This window comes from Diplotaxodon limnothrissa, linkage group LG5, assembly GCF_057381915.1.
Source record: "Diplotaxodon limnothrissa isolate DT_005_m linkage group LG5, D_limnothrissa_male_GT1.1, whole genome shotgun sequence".
NCBI lineage: Eukaryota > Metazoa > Chordata > Actinopteri > Cichliformes > Cichlidae > Diplotaxodon > Diplotaxodon limnothrissa.
The window spans coordinates 5861374-5884082 of record NC_140600.1 but is presented as its reverse complement, the minus strand read 5'-3'; the positions used below and the strand labels follow the sequence as shown (position 1 = coordinate 5884082).

Sequence of the window (22709 nt, the reverse complement as noted above, 5' to 3'; positions counted from 1 at the left end):
GAGTAGGTTATTCAAGACCTGATCAAAAAGGGAAAAAAATCCAGTAATAAAATGCACTACTGTTTTGTACCTCTTTAGTCAGCTGGAGAAATCTTTAAGGCACCGTCGAGGGCTGCTGCAGTCTACTAAATGTTTCTGTCAGACAGCTTAACGTTTTCACTGTTCTCTTTGGGCTTCTGTCTGCTCCATACAGCGTGCACACATGTAGAGTACTGCTGAACACTGCTGAACTGTTTTTATTCCATCAGTCATGTGTGTGCTGACATATGCATACCTGCATGTCTGCTGTCTGCAGATCCAGGTGTGTCCTCTGAAGACCTGCTGCAGACCTGCTGCACTGCTGGCCAGAGATGGGCCTCTGAAAATGGTCACTGCAAGAACATGCCTCTGCTCACTAATGACAACGTCTCTGTTTGCAGGTAAGTAACATGAGAGCATGAATTTTAGTTATACAAGTGTTCTTTGTGGTAGCTGCTGCACACTAACTGTACACATGAACTACTTACTCATCGTGCTGCACATCATGCAAAGTATGAGTTACAGTCAGGATAATTGAACTCTCACTGCTGCCATTTCCTACACTGCCCCATAGAAAATACATTTTAGTGCAAAAATGACCTTTATTACCTTTATAATTTAGACGTTTTGAATATACTGCAGTTGAATGTTGATAACATTGTAACCACTGCACGCTGTCTTATATAAACTATATCAGAATACCATCATAGCTGATTTAACTGATTTATCACAGACAAATAACGAAATGATAAAAATAGTGAGCTACTGTGACCGCTGTCATCAGTTTGAAGTGTTGAGATGAGCTTTTCCACATTCTCTATCTATAAACACATCTGACAAGAAAGAGACATATCTACCTATGAAACCACACGTTCATTTGTCAATCAAATGGACTTTCTTGAGCCCAAAAAAGTGAGTGAACCCGTTAACTTGTCAGGAACGAGTTTCCCATTAAACAACCACAGATACGTGGAAGCTACGTCTTTCACTTATACTGTCAGGAAGGGCTGGGGATAGGATTAACCTGTTAACATCAGAGCCACAGGATTGACCATCACTAAATTCATCGTGGATGATGTTTCTTTCACAGCAAAGAACAGAAATAAAAACGTATAAGGAGTTGCTGCTTGGGTTATATGGAGCACACTGTTTTTCTTCTGTGTAACATCAGACGGTCATAAAAGATGTCTGAAAAGTAAAGCCGCTTTTTGCAACTCCTTTTTTACAAAAAGCCATCTGGATGTATAGAAGTCTATGAGGACAGCACCTGTGACCTCAGAAACACTTTTACTAACTTGTTTATGTCTCCATTATTTATATAGTTGACATTAATATGCATAACGAAGAATTTACTTTTAACGTATGGAGTAATATGAAGCACAAGAAAGTGCTAAAATACTCGCTGTGTGTGTGTGTGTGTGTGTGTGTTCCAGTGTTGCACAGAAGCAGTGCTGTCTCAGCTCTGTGAAGGAAAGACAGTGTGAACTAGGCGTGACCTCAGCCAGAGGTGGAGACACCTGTGACGTGGATGAGCGGGACTCGTGTCTAGATGACTCCTATCAGGTACACACAGTAGAAGATTCACAGGGAAGAGGAAGGCAGTTGAGTCATGACAGATGGTGAACAGATCCACCAAGTTCTCCATGAAGCAAGCACTTTTGCTGACCAGAGGCTCACTCTTGTTTTGCTTTGTTAACAGAAACGGGGAGAAAATTCTGTTTTTTTTTCTGTCACAATAACATAGTGAAAGTTGCATTTGCCAGTTGAATTCTGAACTTAAACCACATTAGAATTTTGACTTATTTGAAGAAAACAGCTGCGAAAGCTTTTAAATTAAAATCTTTAATGTCGAAGTCTTAATTTGAAATGCAACATTTTCTACTTTCTAAGTAGTTGAGTTTTACCTTGTGGCTAATCCACCTGAGTTAAATGTTCCGGTATCAGGTCTTCTGCTTGCTGGGTTTTAGAGGATGGTTGCAAAAACCAGGTTAATGTGTGGTTTTCTTTACAAAACATGACGCAGCTGAAGTCCTTTGCAGTGCGATAAAGCAGCTTGCTCATCTGTTTCTCTTTCATGCTGATGTTTACTAACCAGCAAAAAGCAGAGGGCCATAAAGTGAGGTGATGATTAGAGATGTGAACGACACCCCGGTGATACTCTCCTAACAGGCTATGCTATTGTTGTGCGGACTGGCAGGTGTGCTGCAGCTGCTGTGTGCTTGGCTTACGTGTTCGCAGTGAAGGGCGAGGTTGTGATGCCCACCAGCACCTAGGCTATCCATGCGGCCACATCTTCCTCACTTGCTGCGAGGAAGGGGATGCTCTGAGCCTGTTGAGGAGAAAGCAGAAGCCAAGACCAACTGCCCTTCCCAGGAAAGGTATCTGTAAACCACTGCACAGTCAATTTCCACCTGGCAAAACACGTATGTTATGCACTTTGCACGTGCTAGGACTTATATTATGTATAATAAAAAACAAGCAAAGGAAGTGGCAGGTGAAACAATGTAGTAATTATGACTGAAAGTTTCAGAACCTTTGTGAACTGTTCTTTCCTGTCTCAACAAAAATATTCATGTAGTGAGGTTAGTGAGGTTAGCTATGTGCCCTTTGATCCATTCCAGTGCATGGCCTACCACATGCTCATTAAATTCAGCAGGTGCTATGTTAATTATCACAGCATGTCACATTTTTTTATAAAATAGGCTGCAAGAAGCAGCGAAAGCAAACACCCGACAGTCTTTTCAGTATGTCCAACAATTAGGTTTGAAATAACATGCCACATTGTTATTCCCACATGAATCGGGGGAGATTCTATCAGTCTAATTCATCTTTTTTTACATTTTATTCCTCTTCACGTTTGCTTTTATTTTGGGATGGTCAGTAAAGAGAAATTTGGGGAATGTCTTTGTTTCCCAGTCACAGTTCTGTGATCCAAAATACGAAGAAACAGAGATTGAGTGTAAAACTCTTTAAGAGTATTTAAAGTTACTTAAGTATGAAAAAATAAACAAATACATTCACAAACAGGAGATATTTTACATCCCGCATATTGCTCCTGTCTGTTTAAACTTTTTGTCTGTGTAGGAACTTTTTAGAACTGAACAGAGACAAGTCATTGCAGGTCAAAGAAACCAGAGACAGAAAAGGTTCATATTTGCCATCCTTTTCTCAGAAACACAGTGAGCAAGTCAGGAATGTTGCCATCAGTTCGGACATTCAGTTCAACTAAGTTCAATTCGCCTGACAATATTACAGAGAAAACAATCAAACAACCTGCTTTTGGGCAACATTTGGTGACATTGGGACGGAAAACACACTTTTAACAGGAAGAAACCTCCAGCAGAACCACACTCAGGGAGGGGAAGCCATCCCCCATGACTGGTTGGGGGTTAGAGGACTTTATGCTTTATCAAAAGGGAAATCTTGGATTCTCCTGAATCCAAACTGGGAGCTGAAAGCTTTGATATGATGCTATGAGATCTATGGTGATCTTATTAATATGGCATCACATTAATAAGATTGCTGGAAGTGCTTTCTACCAGAATCAAGAATTTAAAAAACTCTCATCTCAAAGTGACTTGAAGAAATTTGTTCATGCAGGCAGATCATACAGGTTACAATACTGTAAAGCTCAGTGTACCAGGACTATCCATGAAGCATGAGTACATGGCTGAAGGAAATTCACTGGTGTGCGCCGGCAGTATATCGCTGACTTGCTCAGTGTCTGTAACTCAAATGGACCTTTCAGGTCATCATGTGCAAATAATTTAACTGCTCCCAGAATTGGATCTAAGTGTGCTGAGGGTGCTCTTATTACTGTGGTCCTGTTCTTTGGCTCAAGCTACCCACTGACCTTAGATCAGTCACATCTATGTGTGCATTCAAAAACAGACTCACAGTCTTTTTAATCTCATAGGCTTACATTTAATAGCTTTTGTCTGTTTGCATGTTTGTTATGGGTTAGGTTTCTGTGTTTTTATCTTTCATGTTAAGCACGTTGAGTTTATGACACATACACACTCCTCACCAACTTCTCATGTATTTGTGGCTACTGGCAAAACTGCACTACAACAGCAAGCAGTCCAGATCTGAGCCATCAGTATTTTATTCTCATACAGGCCTATGTCAGAGGCTCAGGGTTGATCGGTCAGGAGTCACGTTACCGTGCAGAGTAATGGGGAGCTGTGATGAATCAGGAACAGATGGCAGCTCGGGCTGTTGTCTCTCTACTTGGGCCAGCAAAGTTTTCCTCTGTCTTTGATCCAGCGGGTTGTCAAGAAGCTCAGGTTTAATGCACAAGCATTTCAGCAAACCTTTGCTTTTCATTCCATCTGCAAAAACATGACTGCTTGTTAACATTTCACTGAATATGACCTACATACCTTGTTTGCAGCTGTAGGCGCTATTAGAAGGGATTTGCATGTTTTTCATCAATGACATCAGATTCGTGATGGGTGACATAAAACTTTTTACAAAAGCAGAAGAATCATTCCATAATCATTAGTTTGCGGTTTGGAAGACCCTTTTCCGGCTTCTTAGTTTTATATATTGGGAACAGACACACGGCATGGAAATGCAGTTCATTATTTTCATGGTTGTCTTTAATGGGAATAGTTGTTTTTTAGTACGATGGTGAGGTAAGGTTGGTCTTCTCAACGCTTTAGGCTGTTATTTCATTCACAACATAAGAGGAATTCCACATAATCCTGCCCTTTAATAGGCTCTGCTTGAACAATCCACTGCAGCTCATTTCCTTTAGCTTCCAAAAAAAAGTCTGAATGATGTCATTCTGAAGTGGGAATCAATTAACCTGCTGAAAGCTTTGCAAGGTTTTAAGGTTGCAAAAACTAGTGACGTCCATTGAGTCTATCTAATAATTCTCGCAAACACCCTCACAGCAAAGATGCTTTTACTGTGTGAGTGTATTTAGAATTTTAAAAATTGCATGAGAAGCAACTGTAATTATTTCCAGGGGGGATATTTTGAGTCTTATGACTCACTGCCTTTTAATTAAAGCAGGAAACATTTAATCCTCTGAATTTAAACCCCAGGTAATGACTGTGAGAGATATTTTTTAAAACCCACATCTGGACATATTATTGATAAATTATATTTTTGCAATGTATCTCTCCATATCTTCTGGCTCAGGGGGTTGGGAATCGCATCTGTAACCGGAAGGTCGCCGGTTCGATCCCTGGGCTCTCTGTCCTGGTCGTTGTGTCCCTGGGCAAGACACTTTACCCTACTTGCCTACTGGTGATGGCCAGAGGGGCCGATGGCGCGATATGGCAGCCTCACTTCTGTCAGTCTGCCCCAGGGCAGCTGTGGCTACAACTGTAGCTTGCCTCCACCAGTGTGTGAATGTGAGAGTGAATGAATAGTGGCATTGTAAAGCGCTTTGGGTGCCTTGAAAAGCGCTATATAAATCCAACCCATTATTATTATTATTCTGTTCTACAAAGGGAAAATGCATCAGTAATAACCTAAATCCCGAGCTCAACATTTATGGACATTTTTTTTCCAGTCAGCCTTTATTTAGTCCAAAAATACTTTGCTTTACAAATTTAGCCCAAAGCGGCACGTACAGCAGCCGTATTAAAGCCTTAAAATCTGATCGAGGATGCACCTGCCAAGTCATGTGACCATAAAGATTTAGCAAGATTGAACGCAGTCTTGCTTGAATATTGGATAATGGATAGTGTTGGATAATGCAGCATACAAGTTTAGCAATATACATTTATCACATCTGCATATCTACTGTTTGAGATAAAACACTTCGTTTTCAAGGTGATCTCAATCAAGTTGGGTCATTATTAAGTGTACGAGGCACAGCGCACTTTTCAGAGAGACGGTTCAGTAATCAGAGGTGTCACAAGCACAGACATTCATTAGTTAAACAGAACTACACAGACCTGTGTAAAAGTTGATGAACTGCTAACTTTTAGTTAGCAGACACACAAACAGTTTGTGTGTCTGCTGATGTTTGTTGGTCAGATAGAAAGGCTCCATGTGATCGTTGATTCGTTGATCGCAACCCTTTCCTGATGCAGGTTCTGCGAGAGGTTTTTTCCTGCTGTCCTGAGTTTTTGCTTGTGACTGTCACCCAGTTCTTGCTCAAACAGGGCTGTCTGATTGTTGGGGTTTTCTCTGAATTATTGTAGGGTCTTTAAATGAACTCAATTCTCAACTCTAATATCAATGCTTTCTAGTCGTCAGTGCTGGGGAGTAACGGAATACATGTACCAGCAGTATGTATTGAAAATACAAAATATGAGTAACTGTATTCTGTTACAGTTACAGTTTAAAAAGGTGGTATTCAGAATACAGTTACTTTGTTGAAGTAAATGGATTACACGGCGGTACTTCCCTGTTTCATATGTTAGGCTGCCCCCTCTCTATATTTGGTAATTCCACGCAGGTGGAAACCCAAACAAAACAATGTCTGTGTCTCACGGACCACGTCACTACCACTTGTGGCCCGGAGGTGGCGAGGTGGAGAAATATTTTTAAAAATTATTATTTAAAAAATGATTTAATATGAAGGCAATAGGCAGAGTGTTACAGGCATAGCCCTAAAGAATGTAGCCTTATGGGCAGTGTAGTCCGTGCTGCAGGGAGAATGGACTGCCATACCCGTTACGTTAGAGCAGCCTTTCAACGCCTCTCTCTGTCTCTCACTAGCAAAGTTGACCCAGACAACAAAGTGAAGCTAGTTTTTAGCTACGAGCCCGACACAAACCCGACGTATTAGCCAGAGGTCCCTTTACTACGGTTCGGAGCCGTGGACCTGTTTTATATAGTCTTCTATACGAGATCGCTGCAAAAAGTGCAGCCTTACCTAATGTCCACCGACTGTTACTCATTTATATTAAGATTTAAAAATCTAGTTGGTGTTGGTTGTCAAGAGCATGATCATTTATTAAGTAATCCAAAGTATTCAGAATACGTTACTCTCATTTAGTAAAGAACATTAAGCGTTCTATAAATGCAATGAGGGTTTCACAGTTGACTTTTTACATTTGTTTTCATGTAAAACTAAAACAGGAAATGTATAACTGCACTGTATAAACACACATACACACTTTGAATTTGATTGTAGGGGACGAGCAGATGTTGTTTTGTGTCTTCAAGTCAGTTTCATTAGATAAGTGTTTGGAATAAATACAGAAAATCTGGTTCCTAATCTTACACCCCCCCCCCCCCCCTCCTCTCCACGGACTCCCAGTATCAGACAATAAGTTCCCCAAGGAAGCCTTCTCCATCAGTTCCACAGATGAAGCTGCCAACACTGTGGAGGAGCAGGAGGATGTTGACGAGTGTGAGCTCTACCCTGGCCAGCTGTGCCAGCACACATGCACCAACATCTGGGGCTCCTATCGCTGTAGCTGCCACCAGGGCTACATCCTGCAGCTGGATGGACATTCGTGTGCACCAGGTACAGTAGCCCGTCCTTAAAATCATAATTTTAATTTCATATTTGGAGAAATCCAAGGCTTGACAAGATTGTTGTGCTGTGTTTGAAATGCTGAACAATGTGTCATATGTAGTTATATATATCTGTCATGCACAATACACAAAAACATGACATGCACTAATTGCATAGAGGCTAAAGGAACAGGGTTTCCATGTGTTTGGTAGTATAGGTACATTTAAACATCTCAGGAAGAGCTGAAAGTGACAAATGGACATAAGATTATTTCAAAAGGAGTTTCACTACTCCCATTACTCTAGGCATATGCTTTATGTTGGGGTGCTAGCAGGGTGATTGAATATGAGCTGAGAGAGAGCTCAGTGGAGCACTCAGAGAGCGCAACTCCTCTCGAAGGGCAAGGGCTCTACTAAAACTTTGATGTTTTATGAGGGTGGTTAATGACATCAGCCTGTTATGGCGTCATTATGACATCTTAGGTCATCATATTGAAAAAAAAATGATTGTACAGCTCTCTCTTGTCATGGTTTCTTTAAATATTTTTTCAAGGCTAATTTTGACCTTGGGCACTAACAGTGAAGGTCATGGTCAAATGCTTAGTCAATACAGGTACTTATTTCCCCCAAGATCAAGTATTTTGTTGCAAAGTTTGAAGAATATTCATGAAAAGCTGTGGGTAATATAAAGTTTTTACTGATTTTCATATTTGGTGTGACTTTGACCCGATTTTCATCAAAATGAAATCAGCTCGAGCTATTATTGGCATCTACCATCGCACAAGATTTTAAAATGATATCTTGAAAACTTTGGATGCTACACTGCTAACAAACAGACAAATGAATGCTTTGTGTATTTATTTTAGAAAAATGACACCGTGAGAGTGGTGTATAACAATCAGCCATGACATAAAAACCACATGCCCACTGTGTCCATGACCTGTCAGGACATGGACGCAGTGTCTCCGAGGTTCTTCAAGGACAGGTTAGGCTGTTTGGGACCACGTGAGTTTGAGAACTGGATAAGCACTGTTTTTTTGAGCTGTTCAAGTATTATTGCACAGCCATGAGCTGGTGTGGGGCTCTTGGGCTGCAACAGTGCTTAGGTGGGTGGTAGATGTAAAGTAACATTTACATGCATGTCAGGAACCAAGGTTCCAAGCACTGGACATAATGAGTTGTGTTAATTACTTCATTTGTCACATTATTTGAAATTCTGTGCCTGTCATATTTAGTTTGACCCTGTGCTACTTCGGTTTAAAAAAACTCCACGTGTTCAGAATTCACTGACACGAGATGAGGCAGCTGCATAACAAAAAAGTATTTTACTTCCACTAAAAGCTTAAATGCAGAAATCTCAGTAAGCTAATCTATGGTTGTGCTGTGGTTAAACCAGCACCAGATTTGATCGCCATCATATTTATGGCCCTTGGGAAAAAGATATTTAAAGAGGAGTATAACAAATCCACCCATTACGACCTCAAATAAAAATGTTCATTTATTCATAGAACTCTCTCTGCTCCATAAAAGAGTATAATGACAAAAACACTCAGCATGGGTCAAATGATGTCTTGGAATATTGCTCGTTTTCAAATTTGCTGCATATATTAGAAACATTAAATGGTAGGAACGCAGTAGCCTCGGTTAGCTGGACCGCTACATGTTTCTCACAGTCTGTGCTGTTGTTGTTCTGCAGTGAGCTTCAAGGAGGACAATGGCCTCAGAGAAGTTGACGGTCCAGCTTTTTCCCCCACCACCACTACTACTAAAACTACTACAACCACCACCAGCTCCTTTAGCCTCAATCCATGTGCAGGTAATCTAAACACTGGACCACAAAGCAAATGACATCACTGGGACAACCTGTCTCGGAAAGCAGCTCTGATGTGCAGTGAGGTGGCTGTAAGTCAGGTGGTAGAGCAGGTCATCTACTAATCAGAAGGCTGGTGGTTCGATCCTGGGCTGCTGATACTAACTTCAAGTTGCTCTCTGATGCATTCATTGCAGTATTGAATGTATGTGAATGTTAGATAAAAAGCACTGCATAGAAAATGTGCTTGGGTGAAGAAAAGTGCTAAATAAGAATCGCTCCATTGGTAGAAACATCAACTGATCCCCAGAGAGCAGACACGATTGACCATAATCTGGAACATACATCTTGGTAACAGTGCTGTCAGGAGTTTTGTGGCGTGCAACAGTCTTTGATTAGTCTTTTGAGGAGAAGTCTAACCCTTGGGCTCAAACGTACTCGCTGTGAGTTTGGTTCAAGGGTTAGAGCAACTGTCACCTGAACTGTAGCCCATATGAGGTAGACCCTGAATCAGCTTCATCAGTCAGGTTAAAGGTTAAATGTGTGTCATATTTTTTGCTATTTGGATCCTTTTTGCCACATTTCCAATAAGATATCATAAACTGCATTATAGTTGTTGTAGTTGTGTCTAACTTCTCTAAATATTTTTCAGAAATTCTACTTTATTCTTAACTGAGACCCACAGGACAGCTATCACACATGTAGCATAATTAACTTGAGTAAGGCAGTAGTCCAGGCAGGTCACACCCGTCTGTCATGTGCTAATAAAAAAAGCTTCATAGTAGCTTTTTTTCGTCTAATTCTGCAGCCGAGGGATAAAGAGTGGAAATGTGGTTGTAGGTGAGCATACGGTGTGGCTCCTCACACTGTGCACGATGAAAGGACACTTTTTTGTAGGTGATGTCCATATGTTTTCCTGATGCTTCAAACTTTTCTTGATTTCTTGTGTTAAAAGTTATTTTGTATAATATTAGATTTTCTGCATTCTGTGTAGCAGTAAAGATAGATTAAAATTATTGGGTTAGTAATCTGTCGCCTGTGTAACCTGGAGAGATGAATGCAAGCTGTTTTTATTGCATCCATACACACGACTTCCATTATTTCTGTCACGGTAATTTCAGTTGTAAGACAACATATTTTTTATTAGTGGGCATTTTTTGTGTGTTATTTGTGTTTCACAGTCAGATTAAGCTCTTATTAAACCCCCAAACAATGTAACCTCCTTTTTGGGTGTACCTAATCATTCAGCTAACTGGATAAACTGCTCCAGACATAATGAAGGAGGCCAGCAAAGATATTAAAGGCAAATGCAAAAGTTGCAATGCAATTGTCCCTTAAAATGTTGCCATATCTGGAAAAGATTTATGACAGGAGCTCAAAAACACAGCTCAAACAACTCGAGATGTAGGTCTATAAAGCAATAATGAAGTCTAATATAATATATTGGACCAATAAATGTTATAAATATACCAAAGTCAAAGAGAGAACATTTGCAGTCAACACAGCTGGTGTCTTATATTATTCATAGATTTACTTAATATATCAATATCACCAATGTCAGAATATGACACATGATTTTTGGCTCTGCTATGCTTCTCCACTGATCCCTTACTTGGCTCACATTTTCTGTTAGTCTTTGGACGCTGTGTGCTCTAAGCCATCATAAATGATGACCCAAGCAATCAGAATATATATTTTTTTCAACACCATTAAGTCCAAAGAACACACCAGACAGGTCAGGGATAAAGTTATTGAGAAATTTAAAGCAGGCTTAGGCTACAAAAAGATTTCCCAAGCCTTGAACATCCCACGGAGCACTGTTCAAGCAATCATTCAGAAATGGAAGGAGTATGGCACAACTGCAAACCTACCAAGACAAGGCCGTCCACCTAAACTCTCAGGCCGAACAAGGAGAGCGCTGATCAGAAATGCAGCCAAGAGGCCCATGGTGACTCTGGATGAGCTGCAGAGATCTACAGCTCAGGTGGGGGAATCTGTCCACAGGACAACTATTAGTCGTGCACTGCACAACGTTGGCCTTTATGGAAGAGTGGCAAGAAGAAAGCCATTGTTAACAGAAAACCATAAGAAGTCCCGTTTGCAGTTTGCCATAAGCCATGTGGGGGACACAGCAAACATGTGGAAGAAGGTGCTCTGGTCAGATGAGACCAAAATGGAACTTTTTGGCCAAAATGCAAAACGCTATGTGTGGCAGAAAACTAACACTGCACATCACTCTGAACACACCATCCCCACTGTCAGATATGGTGGTGGCAGCATCACACTCTGGGGGTGCTTCTCTTCAGCAGGGACAGGAAGCTGGTCAGAGTTGATGGGAAGATGGATGGAGCCAAATATAGAGCAATCTTGGAAGAAAACCTCTTGGAGTCTGCAAAAGACTTGAGACTGGGGCGGAGGTTCCCCTTCCAGCATCAACAACCCTAAACATAAAGCGAGGGCAACAATGGAGTGGTTTAAAACAAAACATATCCATGTGTTAGAATGGCCCAGTCAAAGTCCAGATCTAAATACAATCGAGAATCTGTGGCAAGATCTGAAAACTGCTGTTCACAAACGCTGTCCATCTAATCTGACTGAGCTGGAGCTGTTTTGCAAAGAAGAATGGGCAAAGATTTCAGTCTGTAGATGTGCAAAGCTGGTAGAGACAGACCCTAAAAGACTGGCAGCTGGAATTGCAGCAAAAGGTGGTTCTACAAAGTATTGACTCAGGAGGCTGAATAATTATGCACACCCCACTTTTCAGTTATTTATTTGTAAAACATGTTTGGAATCATGTATGATTTTTGTTCCACTTCTCACGTGTGCACCACTTTGTGTTGGAATTCCAATAAAATAGATTCATGTTTGTGGCTGTAATGAGACAAAATGTGGGAAAGTTCAAATACTTTTGCGAGCCACTGTATATATAATTCTTACATGTCAAAAACACATCCTGTAGGCTTAAAACAAAATCCAACACTAGCTCTGAACGGGTAGCCAGTGACATGGTGGATGTTAAGACGTTAAAGCTTTTTTTTAATATCCTTTATTTAAAAGTAAAAATTTTCACTGAGTTTAAAATTTTTTTTCCAAGAGAGACCTCGCCAAAATGTGTCCAAACATGTGTAATATGTGGTGAGAATGAGTTATGGCTTTATGTATGGTGGGGAAATGAACAAGCCATCACTACTGCATTCACTTTCTAACTCTGTCTATAGAAGTCATACATTTCTGCTCTTACTAACACGATGTGTGTGAGCGCCTCCTGACTGCTCACAGGTAAAACATTCCAGAGTTACGACAGGTCAAAACAGGAAGAGCTGCCTCACAACATGTTTTCACTAATAAACTGATTAGTATTAGTTAATCTAAGCTTTCAGCAGCTTCATTAGCAGAATCCTAATCATGTCAGTGGGAGATGAGCACTGCAAACCCTTAAGCTCAAAAGTCCAACTTCGAGTGAAAGCCTCCACTCCTTCAAAGTGTCTCTGTTAGCTATAAGAAGATCCTGATCGATGTATAGAGCGGCCTTCGCCGCTACAGAGCTTTAGAGGGGATTGTGTTGGTTAGAGATTGTGGGGAAACAGTTCCTGGCCCATGCCTCTTTGTGACAGAGCTATTGAGCTGTTAAATAGGGAGAATTGATTCTGGTGTGTGACTGCGATGGCTCATGAGAGGCTCCTTCCAGCAGGGAGCAAATGATCAGTGTGCGGGAGGGAAGGTGGGTCCATGGTAGCCTCGGGAGAGCAAGAGAAACAGTACAAAGATGAGAAACATGACTGCAAATGACTGCCCTGGAGGTGTAGCTGTGTGGAATGCAGAGACGACTGTAATCATGCTGCTTGTCTCTTGCAGACAACGGTGGCTGCAGTCAACAGTGTAAGGCCGTGGCAGGCCGGGCTCGCTGCTCCTGCTTCCCGGGGTTCTCACTGATGACAGATGGATGGATGTGTGAAGGTAAGGGCCGCCGTGCTTTCTTGTCACATTACCATTGGCAGTAATTGGAGTGGTTCACAAAGCTCATATGTATCCCTTAAGCTGTCTCCCTCAAGCCTGGTTACCACAAGGTAACAAGCAACCTAACAGCAACAACAAACCCAGTGAATGCATAAAGGAACAAATACATGCAGGCCGGATGACAGAGCTGCAGTGAAATGAAGTGTCTGTCCATAGGTCGGGGCACTTTTCAATTGGATTCAGTCACTCATGAAGGTCTCGTGATGCTAAACAATGCATCAGCTGATTGGGCTCCCAATGTTAGGTGGTGGAAACTGTCGCCTCAAGCATGATTCAACCATAGCCAATTACTCTGTGGGAGCAGTTGTTGCAATATCACACACTACACACAGCATCTGTGTATGTACTCAGTACCTTTCTTTCAGCATGTTTGTGTGGTAGCTCGGGACACTGGTAGGAGGCTTTAGGTGCGAAATCACTAAAATTAACAAAGTGTGTGCTGGAAGTGCTGAGTCTGTTACCAGACAGGATAACACTCAAGATGAACAAGTACTACATTAAAGGAAGTGTTTTCCCTCCTATCATTTCCTTCAGTGAGCAAAGTGAGCACTTTCTTTCCCTAAAGTGCTCCCACATGTGGACTTGTGGGTGGGCAACATTTAGTGCAGAGTGGAATGAAACAAAGCAAATACCATGACAGGTCATGATTGCGAGGGGGTGCTGAGGATTTGAAAGATATATAAGTAGACTGTGAAGTAAACTCTGGAGTACTTGCTGTTGATGCTTGGTGGGTGGGTAGGTGTGTAAAATGAACAAAAATATATTGTGCTGGAATGAAGTGCAAAATAAAGTATATGCTAGTTTTGAATTTAATGCAAGCAAAACATTTCATAAAGGGGCTGAACTTATTTTTGGAGGTTATGGTCTCCAGGCTTTGTGGGCTAAAACTGGAGGGACCACCTGATTGGTTTCAGCCCACAGTTCAAATATACATATGGTACGGGGATTGCACATTAGTGCACATGTCATGAGTTAGTTGCACATCTGTGAAGGAAACTTTAGTGCATAAATGTGTTCAGGTTTTGAAGCAACATATGCCTCCATCTTTTTCAGGGCCATAGGAAAGGACTTGCTTATTTGTGCAAGACAATGTCAAACCACCGTTTGCAACTATTAGAAGACTGCTGACATTAAAAAAGGAGGAACAGCTGAAATCTGTTATGAAGCAAAAGCACTGTTTTTAAAGAAGAGGTGATGCAACACAGAGGGTTTCATATGCTCTATCATTTTAATGGAATATAGACTTTAAATGATTTGCACATGATCCTGAGTGCTTTTGAAATGAGGGTGCATCAGACTGTGAAAGTATTAACACCTGGGATCATTTGCACATTTCTGTAATTTGTTTAGCAAATGGAAGCACTTCCATCAGAAATACAGCTGCTTTTCGTGATCTCGCTTTCAGCTGCATATGAATGTGAATAACTGGTAATATTTTAGCACACAGTTCTTCCCATGGAGATGTTTTTTTTAAGAAAAGACTGTTTTTAAGAGAAGGTTTTATGCACAACTTGAATGATACATGTGGTTCAGACAAATGAACATCCCAGGGGCGTACACCCAAATGCACACACAGTTGGCTCCAGTGCATGTGGCTGACACCTTCACCCTTTTCTGAACTGGGACTAAACAAACCATTGCGGGCAGGACTGGATTTGTTTTGCATTCCTTCGAGTGTTTTGTGGAGATCGAAAGCTTACAGAGTTATTACTTGAATGATAACTATGGATGACATCCTCCACCATGTTATCATCTCTGTGGTTGCATTGCTGCCATAATCTGGACACTTACATGGTCAGGATTGTCTTTGTGGAAGATGACACTGATTGACCACGATGTCTTCTGAATCACAGTCCAATCTAGGCTAAAGTAATCTCTAATCTGACTCTAATATCATCATCCCATACAGACGTTCCTGGTGTTTCTCAAGGTTTAGGCAATATTTTAGTGTTTTTCTCAGACAATCAAGTCATTCAGTTTATGCCTGGAAAGGAATGTAAATGAAATTTACTTCAGTTTTATTTACATAGCACTGGTTTACAACCCCTGTTACCTGAAGGGGCTTTATACTGAAAGGTAAAGACCATACAATACCTCAACAAACAGATGACCCCCTATGAGAATGCACTTGAAAACAGTGGGATGGTAAAATTCCCTTTTAACAGCAAGAAACCTCTGGTGACTGGATGGGTCGAGGTGAAACTTTCTATTTTATAATTATAGAACAATTTAAGCAATGAGCTACCAGAGCCCCAAGAGTCCTGCTGACATATGTCTTTCATTTACTAGAGCAGCATTAGAAAAACTGAGGCGTACTGTTTCAGTCCTTTTTCATATATTAACATATTTCAGTAAAGACGAGTTTCACTGCTCTGACCCACTAACATCGACAACACTGAATCAAAATTATTGGCTTTATTTTCTGTCAGTGATCTTTTGGCTCATCAATTTATCATTTTCAGTGTCTGTACACAAAAACCTGGAAACTAAAGTTGCATCTGTGCAAATTGTAAAAGCCTGAAAAAATACCCCAATAACAGGTACACACCTGAATGCATCTGTTCCACTCTGTGTGGTTTAGCTGCCTTCATTTATCCGCTGTCACAGCCGACAGTGGAATCAGGCTCGCGGCGTGCAACTTTAACCTCCACGTTTAAAACTAGTTCGGCAAATAAGCCAAGGCTGACTTCATTCACTGCAGCTTGACCTTAAAAAAATAAAAAATAAATAAATACTTCATTGTCTGCTGGGTCAAGTGTGTAGGAAAAACTGTGTGTGTGTTTTCATCTGTGGTGCCTTTCGGACATCTCCCTGTGCTCGCTCTTGATGGAATTCCTTTCAAACTGCTGTCTCCCTTGTCCATTCAACTAAGCATTTGTATTTCTCAAAAATAAGTTGTTTCCACCTTGTACTGGATCGCTTCACTGTGTAATGAGGCTGTCTCCACGGGGCAAGTCAGCAGAGGTGTTGAAGCATTAGGCCCGATTTCCTTTGCTTTTTCGGATTTGAATGACAAACTGGAAATAACGTTGGCCACCAGAGCGCTGTGGTGGAAGGAGACTTTCTGCACCACTGGCAATACGCAAACTTTGAAAACAGTCCTGTCTAACCCTGTGCTTGAAGGCCAGCAGCGCCCAGAGGAAGGGGTGGTCTATGAGCTCAGGAGGATTTTGCCCCTGGAAATATCCCTCCCTACAATGTTCATAACAGATGTCTCTCAGTTGAGGAAGAAATGGAGACGTTTGCAAAGATAGCTCGCAAACAAGAATTTGTCACCACTGCGCTGCTCAAGAAGGGAAAACTGTTAATTTTATTTAGACAAATGCATTTGCTGCAGCTCCACAGGGGGCTCATATAATACCATAAAGTACGCTCTGAGCTGTGAGAGGTGATGAGGTGCAGTTTTATGAGGTTAACAGAAAAAAAGCTGCAGGATGTGACAAAGCCAGGTACACGCTGAAAACTTCAGATCTGTGTTTTTACTCCTGCCTGTGGGATGGTGTTGTAAGGCACACAGTTTATTCAAATTCCCCACGGCAAAAACTTTGAAAGTCGACAAAGACTTTTCAAAAAGGGATTGCTGGCACTCAAACACACACACGGGGAGCACAGGAGAATATGTTCCCTCTTGTTCCAGATTTTTGTTTTCTCCAGCATATTTTGTACAACACCTTTTTTGTCTGGTTCCCTGTGGAATGCACCATATTTTGGGGTGATCTTCAAATGTGGATGGCTGCCACACACAAACAAACACACATACACACACACAATAATCCCAGCGTTACCCTATCAGTGCATCCAACTAATCGGCCTCGCATGTGATGCGTGATAAGGGAATGCAGCCGTTTGATAAAGACGAGCCACGACAGAGCGGCGATCCACCGTCTCAGCACAAGGCCACCGCTGTCATAAATCAACAGCGCCTGTTTACTGGCTGCTGCACAGTTTGACTGATAAAGATTTAAAGGGTCTCAACTGTTTTTTCATTTCACACAAACACGCTTAACAAGCAAAATATCATGTAGCTTTTGCCCAGACCTGTTATTTTCAGTTTGACTTCTTCAAAGTCAAATATTACAAAGGAACAAACAAAACTCAACTTGGTCATCTATTGGCCACATGCTGCAGTAGATAGACACATTTTTAAAGGTTATCTTTCACGTAAAGCTTGTTTATTCCAGGTGTTCCAGTTTGAAGACATTTAAATTATTACCTCTAAAAAGAGGTGGATGTTAACTGAACCCTGACCTTAACCTTAAACCTTTAAAGGTAGCTGATGAGCTGGTGGATGTTAACCCTGTGAGGTCATGAGTGGTGATAACCTCAGCTGTAGCCCTAAAGGCTGGAGAAAGGACAAACAGCCTTTTTTGGGGGGGGAATTGAAATTTTCATCTTGCGTGTTAGTTACACAAACAATTTTCTTTGTTTTTTGCCCAAACTTGGGAGAACAATTTAAAAAGAAGAAACATTACATATGTAGATTGCACAGCATTAGAATGAGTGCCATCCAGTGATAACTGGGAATTTAGGGGGTTAAGAGACCGATAGATTAATAAAGTTCTTATAATGAGGTTGTCTGGGGTGGTGGGAGGATAAAATTAAATTATAGGATAATAATGTGTTAGATTTATGACATACCTACCTACACTGCACCGTGATGGCCACCTCCCTACAAAAGTAACAGCAGGAATACAGCTGAGTTAATAGATTATTGGTTCATTTAGGTTTATAAAGTTTATAAAGATTGCTATTTTTTGCAGTTAGTGTCTGCCTAGCACACATGGATATCACCAAATGCTCCATTTCCTTCCCTGAGATGCTGAGCTAGGCGTTTACTGCAGCTGCCTTCATTTTCTGCTTGGTTGTGGGTCTCTTTGCATTAAATTTTTTCTTAAGTACCTGAAAAGCATGCTCTGTTGGGTTGAGAAAAGATGAATGACTTGGCCACTGATTAATATCCAGATTATTTGCCCTGAAAACAATCTTGCTTTTGCAGAACGCTTTGGCTCATTATCCATTTGGACTGTGAAGGAATTTGCAATTAATTTAGCAACATTTGGCTGAATCTGAGCAGAGTGCACACCTGTACACCGAAAAATTCAGCTTACTACTTCTATCATCATCATAATCAAGAAACACCAGACCCACGCCATAACATTGCCTTCACCATGTTTGACAGATGATGTGGTATTCTTCAAGCTAAGGCCTGTTTCTCTCCGTCTACATACTTTTCTCTTCCAATTATTCTGGTAGAAGAGCCTCTGTTTGTTGTTTTTGAAGTATTAATGAGCTCAGCTGTACATTTCACTGCAACTCTTGGTTTTTAGCTGGAGCACTGAATGACTTTCATGCCTGAGGCTTCCCCAGCTAGATGGTTTTCATGTAAGCAAAAGCAAAAATTTGTAATTTCCTGTTCTGCCACAAATTCTTACGCATAAGAGAGACTTTTCATTTGAAGTTTTGCTGCTGTCCATCTGTTGCCAACTCACTGAGCTCGATCTCTGTGACGCTCGGAGAGCCTGAGCACGGGGGCAAAATTATGCACGGGACCCGTCCATCAGCAAGCTCACCTCCACATCATATTCTTGCACCCCCTGTTATCTTCCCTCCCTCTGTCTCACACACAGTCACCGTTGTCTTTTTCTGCAGATGTGGATGAGTGCGTGACTGGTGCCCACAGTTGCAAGCCCAGCCAGCGCTGTGTGAACACAGTGGGTTCATTTGTGTGCGAGCTGCAGGTCACTTGTCCTGCTGGTTACCAGCTGCGGAACAGTCTTTGCGAGGGTGAGTTCATTGATCCTGATGTGTTTCATTAAACCAATTTACCCAGCAGTCATTTCCAGAGCCTCTGAAATAGCTGGTGGAAATTATGTCTTCTTCAATATAATATGCAGGATTTTTTTTTATTTTCAGGATGATTTGGTTTTGTAAAAACAAAAGCAAGGACAGTGATATAAAAGCAAAATCACCTGACCCAGCTGTCTTAACTAATTATAGACCAATCTCAATCTTCTTTTTATGAATGAGTAATTCAAGATCATCTGCAGAGGAATTGGTTTGTTTGAAGAGTTTCACAGTTCAGAATTCATCATAGTGCAGAAACAGCACCAGTGAAGGCTACAAATGCTCTTCTTATGGTCTCTGATCACTTTGTATGTGATAACTATATTTTACTACAGAGATACGACCTCTCTGTATTAAAGGTATTAAAGGTACGGCACTGCAGTCTGTTTAATAGACTCCAATTTGTTCATGTAAATGGGGAGTCTTCCTCTCATGCTAAGGTTAATCACGGAATTCCACAGGGTTCAATGTTGAGAGCAATATTTACATTATACATGCTTCCCTTAGGCAGTATTATTGGAAGGCATACATTTTCAGTGCCATTCAGATGACCTCTAATTTCCTGCTTCTAAATTCAGATAAAACTGAGATTGTTGTACTCAGCCACGCAATCAGGTGCCATCTTAAAGACCTCATAGTATCATATCACACCAATGCAGCACGTTGCTCTCAGACAGCTGGTTTACTTGTGGTTCCTGGGGTATTTTAAAAGTAGAATGGGCAGGGCCTGCAGCTTTCGGACCCCTCTTCTGTAGAATTAGTTCCTAGCTTGCATTTGGGAGTCAGACAAGATTAAGTTTACAGTAAAACTTTCCTTTGGTATAAAGTCTACAATTAGAGCTGGCTCCGATGATCCGGAACCAGCCCTTAGTTCTGCTGCAATAGGCCCAGGCTGCTGAGGGCTTGATGCATCTCATTTCTTTTCACTTAGCAGCTACACATCAAGAATACAGCAAGTGCTGTAGCCATTTACAGCACGAACAACAAAAAGCAAGGGAGTTTTACTAAAGAAAATACTTTGTTTAAACTAGCATTGGTGAGCCATATTTCTTATAGTTTAATGTAGTTATTGTGAAGCTGTAGAAATTTCAGCATCAATGTCATATATTTAATAAAGGCTTGTGTACAGAGGCTGACAAAAACTGGGAGTCAGCTTCATTTAAACATTAAATTATGAGACACTAAAAATAAAAATTACACAAAGAGAAAGTTACAGGAATCTAATTACAGATGTGAAGAAAATAATTTAAAATCTTTTGACATTTTGAATATTAACGATACTCCATTTAAACATTTCATCAAACACATATTGATGTGTGTCAAGGTATAGCTGCTGTCTTCTTATTGTGAGATTTCCTCTGGTGTAATTCCACATCTTGGCACTTACCTTTGGCTGGGGTTTGTGTTTGTGTTGGAGTGTGGGACTCACTGTTGCCACTTTTTCAGAAATTTTAAGAGGGTCCAGAAACAAGAAGCAAGCCCAGCATGCTGGCTCAAACTGAGGCAGCATATTATTGATTCACACACAAGTCATTCTGGTCCTATTGTTTGTCACCTCCTCCTCTCTACTGATCTTTTTAGCGGCATTACTGAAAACACATATTATTGGAAATCCTTTAGGGGTCATAAATCCATGAATACAAGACTGCAGTGTACTGTAGTGCATCATTATTAATGCAATAGGTGCTGCTGTTGTTGTACTGTCCTAGATCCTTGTTTCCTCACTTATTTAGATCAAATTAACACTAGTGATGCAGAAATATGCAAAAATCATTTTCACTGCAACATTCCTGCCATACTTTGTAAACTGCATCTTAAAGGAGACTAAATACATTCACTGAGTATTAGTCACATTGGTATGCAGCATATACTCACAGACAGTGTGCAAGCCTGCATCAACCAAAATAATTACAAGATATACACAAGACTGACGGTAGCATTATGTTGTATTTTATGTATTCTGTGTTGTGTATGTTGGACAACAGCCTGTCTGAACCGAATAATACCAAACCCCTAATTTGGCTGTTGTTTTTATTGTCCTTCATTAGCTCGTATAGCGTTAGCTTGCTAGCTCTAGATTAACAATGCTCTGGGGTTTTGGTGATAGTTATTTCATTAGCTAATGCAATAATTTGAAAATGGCCAGATTATTTATTAGACTGTTTGGGTATCATATGATCCATGTCTTGCAAATGGTCTATGTCAGCATAATAGCGAGCGCTAACATAAGCCAGAATAAATACAGTTCTGGGTGGATTTAATCCCAACCGAACTGCCCCTCTGTGACTCAAGTGCTTGCATACCTTTAAAACTTTTGACCTTACCTACGTGTCAACTTAAAGGGTTGTTCTGGTATGTTAATAGGTAAATATTTCATATCAAGGATTTGTTCAAACAACATGACAACATCTTTGACTACTTTTAATACAAAAACAATTACCCAAAGTCACCTAATTTAGGCTCACTCAGCAAATCGTCATAAAGACAGGAAGTTCATGTTTCCTTGGCCCAAACAGTAAAGTGTGGGTTTAAGCAGATACCAAGGTTCAATATGTTACAAGATAATCAACCAAAGAGCAGGATTGGTGGTGCTGCACTTTGAAGCTCATGTGACTCGTATCACAGAGGACTAATCAGTACAAGCATAACATGAAGGTAGTATCTAGTCAACCATCCAGCAGGCAAAAAAAGTAATTAGTTATATGAAAGCAGTGACAGAATGTTGGAAGAGTATCCCTCTGATATTAACAACAGAGAAAAGTCAAATTAAGACCTGCTCAAAATGAACTACTTGCGGCATGAAAAAAAGGAAAAAACTCTCATATTGCTCATGAGATTCAATAACTGTCATTTAAGTTCTGTTCAACTTCTGTTAATTGCACAGTCGAATCAAGCGATGTTTTCATTGAATTCTTCCCTCCAGTTAAACACTGACAGAGTCAAAGTGTGTAAATGTTCTGTGCTTGAGTCACAGTGCCCCCTGCTGTACTACTAACAGCCGGAGAGCTCGAGCTAAATTTACAGAGCCTCTTGTAACAGAATAATGCATTGAGAGATTGCTTTGTGCAGATAAACTAATGCAAATCTATTCTTTCTTTACAGACATTGATGAGTGCACGATGAGAACTCATAACTGTGGCATGGGCCTTGTGTGTGAGAATACAGTGGGCTCTTTCCTGTGTAATCCCAAACAGAAGTGCATCAGTGGCTTCACACAGGACTCTCATGGCAACTGTATTGGTAAGAGACTGCCCATACTCTCCAGGCTGGGTAGCATTACATCCTAACTCAGGACCAGTAAACAGCTGATAGAGTTGGTCCTATTCTTTGTAAGGACAAATCTTAAGCAAAATGAGCCTCTTTAGCAGAGCCATCCATCAAACTTACTCTGCATTGTGCCTGTGTCTGTGTGTTTTCCCATGCTGCAGTACTACTCGGACTCTTGATATTTAACTGTCTTTTAACCAGGCTTTAACTATCTTGATATTTCTCAAGAGTTTCAAACTACAAGATTTTAAATCAAGTATCTTTTCTTCATTTTTGCATTACAGTTATTGTGTTATGTAAAGCTTTCTGAGTGTTCCAAATAGGTGAA

At 40.8% G+C, this 22709-nt stretch overlaps 1 protein-coding gene across 1 annotated transcript in view; it reads left to right on the top strand.

The window, feature by feature from the left end:
• fbln2 (fibulin 2) overlaps positions 1-22709 on the top strand; it is a 72363-nt gene that overhangs the window by 40925 nt on the left and 8729 nt on the right. Inside the window, exons 3-10 of the mRNA XM_085352976.1 lie at positions 296-419; positions 1452-1581; positions 2216-2396; positions 7244-7453; positions 9140-9259; positions 13109-13210; positions 18920-19054; positions 22217-22354. Of these exons, the coding sequence (XP_085209102.1) occupies positions 296-419; positions 1452-1581; positions 2216-2396; positions 7244-7453; positions 9140-9259; positions 13109-13210; positions 18920-19054; positions 22217-22354 (1140 nt within the window). The remainder of the gene's footprint in view (positions 1-295; positions 420-1451; positions 1582-2215; positions 2397-7243; positions 7454-9139; positions 9260-13108; positions 13211-18919; positions 19055-22216; positions 22355-22709) is intronic.